The sequence below is a fragment of the Chiloscyllium punctatum genome, unplaced genomic scaffold (assembly GCF_047496795.1).
Source record: "Chiloscyllium punctatum isolate Juve2018m unplaced genomic scaffold, sChiPun1.3 scaffold_754, whole genome shotgun sequence".
In the NCBI taxonomy this organism is placed as follows: domain Eukaryota; kingdom Metazoa; phylum Chordata; class Chondrichthyes; order Orectolobiformes; family Hemiscylliidae; genus Chiloscyllium; species Chiloscyllium punctatum.
Genome location: NW_027310488.1, coordinates 55,963 through 66,320, shown reverse-complemented (window position 1 = coordinate 66,320; position 10,358 = coordinate 55,963). Strand labels below are relative to the sequence as shown.

Here is a 10,358-nt window from a genome sequence, read left to right as displayed (position 1 = left end):
CGAGGCCGCTGCTGGCGCCGGCGGACGGTGTGGAGCCGGAGTCCCGGGAGGAGGAGGAGGCCGAGGCCGCGGCGGCGGCGGCGGTGTTCCCCGGGGAGGCGGAAGCGCTGGTCCCCACCTCCCCCGGGTCAGGGTCCGGGGCCAGGGCCGGGTCCCCGCGGCGGGCGGCTCCATCCGGGTCCCCGCGGAGGGCGGTGCTGACCGTCTGTGTCCTTTGTTACATCAACCTCCTCAACTACATGGACCGGTTCACAGTGGCAGGTCAGCGCCAGTAACACCAGTTACACCAGTATAATACCAGTATAACACCAGTATAATACCAGTATAATACCAGTATAATACCAGTATAACACCAGTATAACACCAGTAACACCAGTATAATACCAGTATAATACCAGTAACACCAGTATAATACCAGTATAACACCAGTATAACACCAGTAACACCAGTATAATACCAGTATAATACCAGTGTAACACCAGTATAATACCAGTATAATACCAGTTACACCAGTATAATACCAGTATAACACCAGTATAACACCAGTATAATACCAGTATAATACCAGTTACACCAGTATAATACCAGTATAACACCAGTATAATACCAGTAACACCAGTATAATACCAGTATAACACCAGTATAACACCAGTAACACCAGTATAATACCAGTATAATACCAGTAACACCAGTATAATACCAGTATAATACCAGTATAACACCAGTAACACCAGTATAATACCAGTATAATACCAGTTACACCAGTATAACACCGGTATGACACCAGTATAACACCGGTTACACCTGTACAACACCGATATAACACAGGTACAACACCAGTATAACACCGGTATAACACCAGTTACACCACTATAACACCAGTATAACACCGGTATGACACCAGTTACACCGGTATGACACCAGTTACACCAGTACAACTACATGGACGGGTTCACAGTGGCAGGTCAGCACCTGTTACACTGGTATAATACCGCTACAGCACCAGTATAACACCGGTATGACACCGGTTACACCAGTACAACTACATGGACGGGTTCACAGTGGCAGGTCAGCACCTGTTACACTGGTATAATACCGCTACAGCACCAGTATAACACCGGTATGACACCAGTATGACACCGGTTACACCAGTACAACTACATGGACGGGTTCACAGTGGCAGGTTAGCACCAGTTACACCGGTATAACACCAGTATAACACCAGTTACACCTGTACAACACCAGTATAACACCGGTACAGCACCAGTTACACTGGTATGACACCAGTATAACACCGGTACTACACCAGTATAGCTACATGGACCGGTTCACAGTGGCAGGTCAGCACCAGTTATACCGGTATAACACCAGTATAACACCAGTTACACCTGTACAACACCAGTATAACACCAGTACAACACCAGTTACACCGTATAACACCAGTTACACCAGTATGACACCAGTTACACTAGTACGACAGCAGTAACACCGGTATAACACCAGTTACACCAGTACAACACCGGTATAACACCAGTTACGCCAGTTGCACCAGTGTAATGCCACTTACACCAGTATAACACCAGTTACACCAGTATAACACCAGTTACACCAGTATAACACCGGTATGACACCAGTATAACACCGGTTACACCTGTACAACACCGATATAACACAGGTACAACACCAGTATAACACCGGTATAACACCAGTTACACCACTATAACACCAGTATAACACCGCTACAACACCAGTATGACACCAGTTACACCGGTATGACACCGGTTACACCAGTACAACTACATGGACGGGTTCACAGTGGCAGGTCAGCACCAGTTACACTGGGATAACACCGCTACAGCACCAGTATAACACCGGTATGACACCGGTTACACCAGTACAACTACATGGACGGGTTCACAGTGGCAGGTTAGCACCAGTTACACCGGTATAACACCAGTATAACACCAGTTACACCTGTACAACACCAGTATAACACCGGTACAGCACCAGTTACACTGGTATGACACCAGTATAACACCGGTACTACACCAGTATAGCTACATGGACCGGTTCACAGTGGCAGGTCAGCACCAGTTATACTGGTATAACACCAGTATAACACCAGTTACACCTGTACAACACCAGTATAACACCAGTACAACACCAGTTACACCGTATAACACCGGTACAGCACTGGTTACACCAGTATAACACCAGTTACACTGGTATAACACCAGTTACACCCGTACAATGCCAGTATAACACCAGTACAACACCAGTTACACCAGTACAACACCGGTATGACACCAGTTCAGCACTGGTACAACACCAGTTACACCAGTACAGCACCAATACAACACCAGTTTCACCGGTTTAACACCAGTACAGCATCGATATAACACCAGTACAGCACCGGTATAACACCGGTACCGCACCGGTATAATACCAGTCACACTAGTACAGCACCAGTATAACACCGGTATAACACCAGTTACACTAGTACAGCACCAGTATAACACCGGTATAACACCAGTTACACTAGTACAGCACCAGTATAACACCGGTACAACACCAGTTACACCAGTACAGCACCGGTACAACACCAGTTACACCAGTACAACACCAGTTACACCATTACAGCACCGGTATGACACCAGTTACACCAGTACAACACCGGTATAACACCAGTACAGCACCAGTTACACCAGTATAACACCGGTATAACACCAGTACAACACCCGTACACCACCAGTACAAAACCTGTCCAACACCGATACAACACCAGTACAGCACCTGTATAACACCAGTATAAGCTGAAAATGTGTTGCATCATCCAAAGAGCAGGAGAATCGACGTTTCGGGCACGAGCCCTTCTTCAGGAAATGTCGATTCTCCTGCTCCTCGGATGCTGTCTGACCTGCTGCGCTTTTCCAGCAACACATTTTCAGCTCTGATACTCCAGCATCTGCAGCCCTCACTTTTTTCAATACCAGCACAACACCAGTATAACACCAGTACAATGTTGTGGTTCTGTTTGCCGAGCTGGGAGTTTGTGTTGCAGACGTTTCGTCCCCTGTCTAGGGGACATCCTCGGTGCTTGGGAGCCTCCTGTGAAGCGCTTCTGTGCTGTTCCCTCCGGCATTTATAGTGGCCTGTCTCTGCCGCTTCCGGTTGTCAGTCCCAGCTGTCCGCTCTAGTGAACGGTATATTGGGTCCAGGTCGATGTGTTTGTTGATAGAGTCTGTGGATGAGTGTCATGCCTCTAGGAATTCCCTGGCTGTTCTCTGTTTGGCTTGCCCTGTAATGGTAGTGCTGTCCCAGTCGAATTCATGTTGCCTGTCATCTGTATAACACCAGTAGAGCACCTGTACAACACAGTACAGAACCAGTACAGTACTGGTATAACACCAGTACAGCCCAGTACAACACCGGTATCACACCAGTACAACACCGGTATAGTCCAGCACAGCCCAGTCTAGCACCAGCACAGGAGAGCACTACGAGGAGGTGAAGGGAGGAGCAGGATTGTTGGGGTGGGGGGGAGTAGGAGTGAGGGAGGTGGAAATGTGGGGGTGTGAGGGAGGGAGGGGAACGTGGGAGGGGGGTGGTGGAATGGGGAGAGGAAATGTGGGGGAGGGGAAGAAAGGGGAAAGGGGGAGGATGAGAAGGGAATAGTGGGGTGGGAGTTGGGGAGGGGGCATGGGGTTGAGGGGGAATGGGGGAGGGGAGATCGAGGGAACGAAGAGAGAGCGTGAGTCGGGACAGGGTTTGGGGGGGGGAGTGCGGTCGGGACAGGGAAGTGGGAGAAGGTCGGGATGATGGGGGTCGGCATGACTCTGTGGGGTTGCGTTTGAGGATGGGAGCTGGGGGCAAGGGCAGTTGAGTGGGGGGGGCGCTGAGAGGGAGAAGCAGGGTGGGAGAGTGGGGGGGGGGGAAGAGATGAGTGAGTTAGAGGGAGGGGGAAGAAATGTTGGCAGAGGAATGGTGTGCCGTGGGTGGAAGGGGGCGAAGGAGAGAGAGCAAGGGAAAGAGAGAGAGAGAGAGAGAGGACGCATCATGAGTGGGGTCAGGGAGAGACGAGGGGGAGAGCGGGCAGAGGCCCAGGGAAAGGAGGGCAGTGGGGCTGAAGGGGGGAAAATGATCATCCACATGCTGTATCTGATATCTCCCAAAACTTCCGATCAACAGGAGTGTTGCCTGATATTGAGGAATACTTCGAAATCGGAGACAGCAGCTCGGGGCTATTACAGACAGGTATGTTACCCACAGTCTGTAACTCCCTCCCGGGGTATCTGTTATTCTGTACATAAACCACCCCGAACCCCTCGATTAGATTCCAGTCTGTAACTCCCTCCCGGGTATCTGTTATTCTGTATATACACCACCCTGAACCCCTCGATTAGATTCCAGTCTGTAACTCCCTCCCGGGTATCTGTTATTCTGTATATAAACCCCCCCGAACCCCTCGATTAGATTCCAGTCTGTAACTCCCTCCCGGGTATCTGTTATTCTGTATATAAACCCCCCCGAACCCCTCGATTAGATTCCAGTCTGTAACTCCCTCCCGGGGTATCTGTTATTCTGTATATAAACCCCCCCGAACCCCTCGATTAGATTCCAGTCTGTAACTCCCTCCCGGGTATCTGTTATTCTGTATATAAACCACCCACAACCCCTCGATTAGATGCCAGTCTGTAACTCCCTCCCGGGGTATCTGTTATTCTGTATATAAACCACCCTGAACCCCTAGATTAGATTCCAGTCTGTAACTACCTCCCCGGGTATCTGTTATTTGGTATATAAACCACCCACAACCCCTCGATTAGATGCCAGTCTGTAACTCCCTCCCCGGGGTATCTGTTATTCTGTATATAAACCACCCTGAACCCCTAGATTAGATTCCAGTATGTAACTCCCTCCCCGGGGTATCTGTTATTCTGTATATAAACCCCGCTGAAACCCTCGATTAGATTCCAGTCTGTAACTCCCTCCCGGGTATCTGTTATTCTGTATATAAACCACCCCGAACCCCTCGATTAGATTCCAGTCTGTAACTCCCTCCCGGGTATCTGTTATTCTGTGTACAAACCACCCCGAACCCCTCGATTAGATTCTAGACTGTAACTCCCTCCCCAGGGTATCTGCTATTCTGTATATAAACCCCCCCGAACCCCTCGATTAGATTCCAGTCTGTAACTCCCTCCCGAGTATCTGTTATTCTGTATATAAACCACCCCGAACCCCTCGATTAGATTCCAGTCTGTAACTCCCTCCCGGGTATCTGTTATTCTGTATATAAACCACCCCGAACCCCTTGATTAGATTCCAGACTGTATCTCCCTCCCAGGTATCTGTTATTCTGTATATAAACCACCCCGAACCCCTCAATTAGATTCCAGTCTGTAACTCCCTCCCTGGGTATCTGTTATTCTGTATATAAACCACCCCGAACCCCTCGATTAGATTCCAGTCTGTAACTCCCTCCCGGGTATCTGTTATTCTGTATATAAACCACCCTGAACCCCTCGATTAGATTCCAGTCTGTAACTCCCTCCCGGGTATCTGTTATTCTGTATATAAACCACCCCGAACCCCTCAATTAGATTCCAGTCTGTAACTCCCTCCCGGGTATCTGTTATTCTGTATATAAACCACCTCAAACTTCTCGATTAGATTCCAGTCTGTAACTCACTCCCGGGTATCTGTTATTCTGTATATAAACCACCCTGAACCCCTCGATTAGATTCCAGTCTGTAACTCCCTCCCGGGTATCTGTTATTCTGTATATAAACCACCCCGAACCCCTCGATTAGATTCCAGTCTGTAACTCCCTCCCCGGGTATCTGTTATTCTGTATATAAACCACCCCGAACCCCTCGATTAGATTCCAGTCTGTAACTCCCTCCGGGGTATCTGTTATTCTGTATATAAACCACCCCGAACCCCTCGATTAGATTCCAGTCTGTAACTCCCTCCCGGGTATCTGTTATTCTGTATATAAACCACCCCGAACCCCTCGATTAGATTGCAGTCTGTAACTCCCTCCGGGGTATCTGTTATTCTGTATATAAACCACCCCGAACCCCTTGATTAGATTCCAGTCTGTAACTCCCTCCCGGGGTATCTGTTATTCTGTATATAAACCACCCTGAACCCCTCGATTAGATTCCAGTCTGTAACTCCCTCCCGGGTATCTGTTATTCTGTGTATAAACCACCCCGAACCCCTCGATTAGATTCTAGACTGTAACTCCCTCCCGAGTATCTGTTATTCTGTATATAAACCACCCACAACCCCTCGATTAGATGCCAGTCAGTAACTCCCTCCCGGGTATCTGTTATTCTGTATATAAACCACCCACAACCCCTCGATTAGATGCCAGTCCGTAACTCCCTCCCGGGTATCTGTTTTTCTGTATATAAACCACCCTGAACCCCTCGATTAGATTCCAGACTGTAACTCCCTCCCCGGGGTATCTGTTATTCTGTATATAAACCACCCTGAACCCCTAGATTAGATTCCAGTATGTAACTCCCTCCCCGGGGTATCTGTTATTCTGTATATAAACCCCGCTGAAACCCTCGATTAGATTCCAGTCTGGAACTCCCTCCCGGGTATCTGTTATTCTGTATATAAACCACCCCGAACCCCTCGATTAGATTCCAGTCTGTAACTCCCTCCCGGGTATCTGTTATTCTGTGTATAAACCACCCCGAACCCCTCGATTAGATTCTAGACTGTAACTCCCTCCCGGGGTATCTGTTATTCTGTATATAAACCACACCGAACCCCTCGATTAGATTCCAGTCTGTAACTCCCTCCCGGGTATCTGTTATTCTGTATATAAACCACCCCGAACCCCTCGATTAGATGCCAGTCTGTTACTCCCTCCCGGGGTATCTGTTATTCTGTATATAAACAACCCTGAACCCCTCCATTAGATTCCAGTCTGTAACTCCCTCCCGGGTATCTGTTATTCTGTATATAAACCACCTCAAACCCCTCGATTAGATTCCAGTCTGTAACTCCCTCCCGGGTATCTGTTATTCTGTATATAAACCACCCTGAACCCCTCGATTAGATTCCAGTCTGTAACTACCTCCCGGGTATCTGTTATTCTGTATATAAACCACCCCGAACCCCTCGATTCGATTCCAGTCTGTAACTCCCTCCCCGGGTATCTGTTATTCTGTATATAAACCACCCACAACCCCTCGATTAGATGCCAGTCAGCAACTCCCTCCCAGGTATCTGTTATTCTGTATATAAACCACCCACAACCCCTCGATTAGATTCCAGTTTGTAACTCTCTCCCGGGTATCTGTTATTCTGGAAATAAACCACTCCGAACCCCTTGATTAGATTCCAGACTGTATCTCCCTCCCAGGTATCTGTTATTCTATATATAAACCACCCCGAACCCCTCAATTAGATTCCAGTCTGTAACTCCCTCCCGGGTATCTGTTATTCTGTATATAAACCCCCCTGAAACCCGAGATTAGATTCCAGTCTGTAACTCCCTCCCGGGTATCTGTTATTCTGTATATAAGCCCCCCTGAAACCCGAGATTAGATTCCAGTCTGTAACTCCGTCCCGAGATATCTGTTATTCTGTATATAAACCACCCTGAACTCCTCGATTAGATTCCAGTCTGTAACTCCCTCCCGGGTATCTGTTATTCTGGAAATAAACCACCCCGAACCCCTCGATTAGATTCCAGTCAGTAACTCCCTCCTGGGTATCTGTTATTCTGTATATAAACCACCCCGAACCCCTTGATTAGATTCCAGACTGTATCTCCCTCCCAGGTATCTGTTATTCTGTATACAAACCACCCCGAACCCCTCAATTGGATTCCAGTCTGTAACTCCCTCCCGGGTATCTGTTATTCTGTATATAAACCACCCCGAACCCCTCGATTAGATTCCAGTCTGTATCTCCCTCCCAGGTATCTGTTATTCTGTATATAAACCACCCCGAACCCCTCAATTAGATTCCAGTCTGTAACTCCCTCCCGGGTATCTTTTATTCTGTATATAACCCACCCTGAACCCCTAGATTAGATTCCAGTCTGTAACTACCTCCCCGGGTATCTGTTATTTGGTATATAAACCACCCACAACCCCTCGATTAGATGCCAGTCTGTAACTCCCTCCCCGGGGTATCTGTTATTCTGTATATAAACCACCCTGAACCCCTAGATTAGATTCCAGTATGTAACTCCCTCCCCGGGGTATCTGTTATTCTGTATATAAACCCCGCTGAAACCCTCGATTAGATTCCAGTCTGTAACTCCCTCCCGGGTATCTGTTATTCTGTATATAAACCACCCCGAACCCCTCGATTAGATTCCAGTCTGTAACTCCCTCCCGGGTATCTGTTATTCTGTGTACAAACCACCCCGAACCCCTCGATTAGATTCTAGACTGTAACTCCCTCCCCAGGGTATCTGCTATTCTGTATATAAACCCCCCCGAACCCCTCGATTAGATTCCAGTCTGTAACTCCCTCCCGAGTATCTGTTATTCTGTATATAAACCACCCCGAACCCCTCGATTAGATTCCAGTCTGTAACTCCCTCCCGGGTATCTGTTATTCTGTATATAAACCACCCCGAACCCCTTGATTAGATTCCAGACTGTATCTCCCTCCCAGGTATCTGTTATTCTGTATATAAACCACCCCGAACCCCTCAATTAGATTCCAGTCTGTAACTCCCTCCCGGGTATCTGTTATTCTGTATATAAACCACCCTGAACCCCTCGATTAGATTCCAGTCTGTAACTCCCTCCCGGGTATCTGTTATTCTGTATATAAACCACCCCGAACCCCTCAATTAGATTCCAGTCTGTAACTCCCTCCCGGGTATCTGTTATTCTGTATATAAACCACCTCAAACTTCTCGATTAGATTCCAGTCTGTAACTCACTCCCGGGTATCTGTTATTCTGTATATAAACCACCCTGAACCCCTCGATTAGATTCCAGTCTGTAACTCCCTCCCGGGTATCTGTTATTCTGTATATAAACCACCCACAACCCCTCGATTAGATTCCAGTCTGTAACTCCCTCCCCGGGTATCTGTTATTCTGTATATAAACCACCCCGAACCCCTCGATTAGATTCCAGTCTGTAACTCCCTCCGGGGTATCTGTTATTCTGTATATAAACCACCCCGAACCCCTCGATTAGATTCCAGTCTGTAACTCCCTCCCGGGTATCTGTTATTCTGTATATAAACCACCCCGAACCCCTCGATTAGATTGCAGTCTGTAACTCCCTCCGGGGTATCTGTTATTCTGTATATAAACCACCCCGAACCCCTTGATTAGATTCCAGTCTGTAACTCCCTCCCGGGGTATCTGTTATTCTGTATATAAACCACCCACAACCCCTCGATTAGATGCCAGTCCGTAACTCCCTCCCGGGTATCTGTTTTTCTGTATATAAACCACCCTGAACCCCTCGATTAGATTCCAGTCTGTAACTCCCTCCCGGGTATCTGTTATTCTGGAAATAAATCACTCCGAACCCCTTGATTAGATTCCAGACTGTAACTCCCTCCCCGGGGTATCTGTTATTCTGTATATAAACCACCCTGAACCCCTAGATTAGATTCCAGTATGTAACTCCCTCCCCGGGGTATCTGTTATTCTGTATATAAACCCCGCTGAAACCCTCGATTAGATTCCAGTCTGGAACTCCCTCCCGGGTATCTGTTATTCTGTATATAAACCACCCCGAACCCCTCGATTAGATTCCAGTCTGTAACTCCCTCCCGGGTATCTGTTATTCTGTGTATAAACCACCCCGAACCCCTCGATTAGATTCTAGACTGTAACTCCCTCCCGGGGTATCTGTTATTCTGTATATAAACCACACCGAACCCCTCGATTAGATTCCAGTCTGTAACTCCCTCCCGGGTATCTGTTATTCTGTATATAAACCACCCCGAACCCCTCGATTAGATGCCAGTCTGTTACTCCCTCCCGGGGTATCTGTTATTCTGTATATAAACAACCCTGAACCCCTCGATTAGATTCCAGTCTGTAACTCCCTCCCGGGTATCTGTTATTCTGTATATAAACCACCTCAAACCCCTCGATTAGATTCCAGTCTGTAACTCCCTCCCGGGTATCTGTTATTCTGTATATAAACCACCCTGAACCCCTCGATTAGATTCCAGTCTGTAACTACCTCCCGGGTATCTGTTATTCTGTATATAAACCACCCCGAACCCCTCGATTCGATTCCAGTCTGTAACTCCCTCCCCGGGTATCTGTTATTCTGTATATAAACCACCCACAACCCCTCGATTAGATGCCAGTCAGTAACTCCCTCCCGGGTATCTGTTATTCT

At 47.8% G+C, this 10,358-nt stretch overlaps 1 protein-coding gene across 1 annotated transcript in view; it reads left to right on the top strand.

Moving 5' to 3' along the window:
• The window catches only part of LOC140473874 (uncharacterized), a 35,074-nt gene that overhangs the window by 89 nt on the left and 24,627 nt on the right, over positions 1-10,358 (top strand). Inside the window, exons 1-2 of the mRNA XM_072567647.1 lie at positions 1-261; positions 4,189-4,254. The exon at positions 1-261 is cut by the window's left edge and continues 89 nt beyond it. Of these exons, the coding sequence (XP_072423748.1) occupies positions 1-261; positions 4,189-4,254 (327 nt within the window). The remainder of the gene's footprint in view (positions 262-4,188; positions 4,255-10,358) is intronic.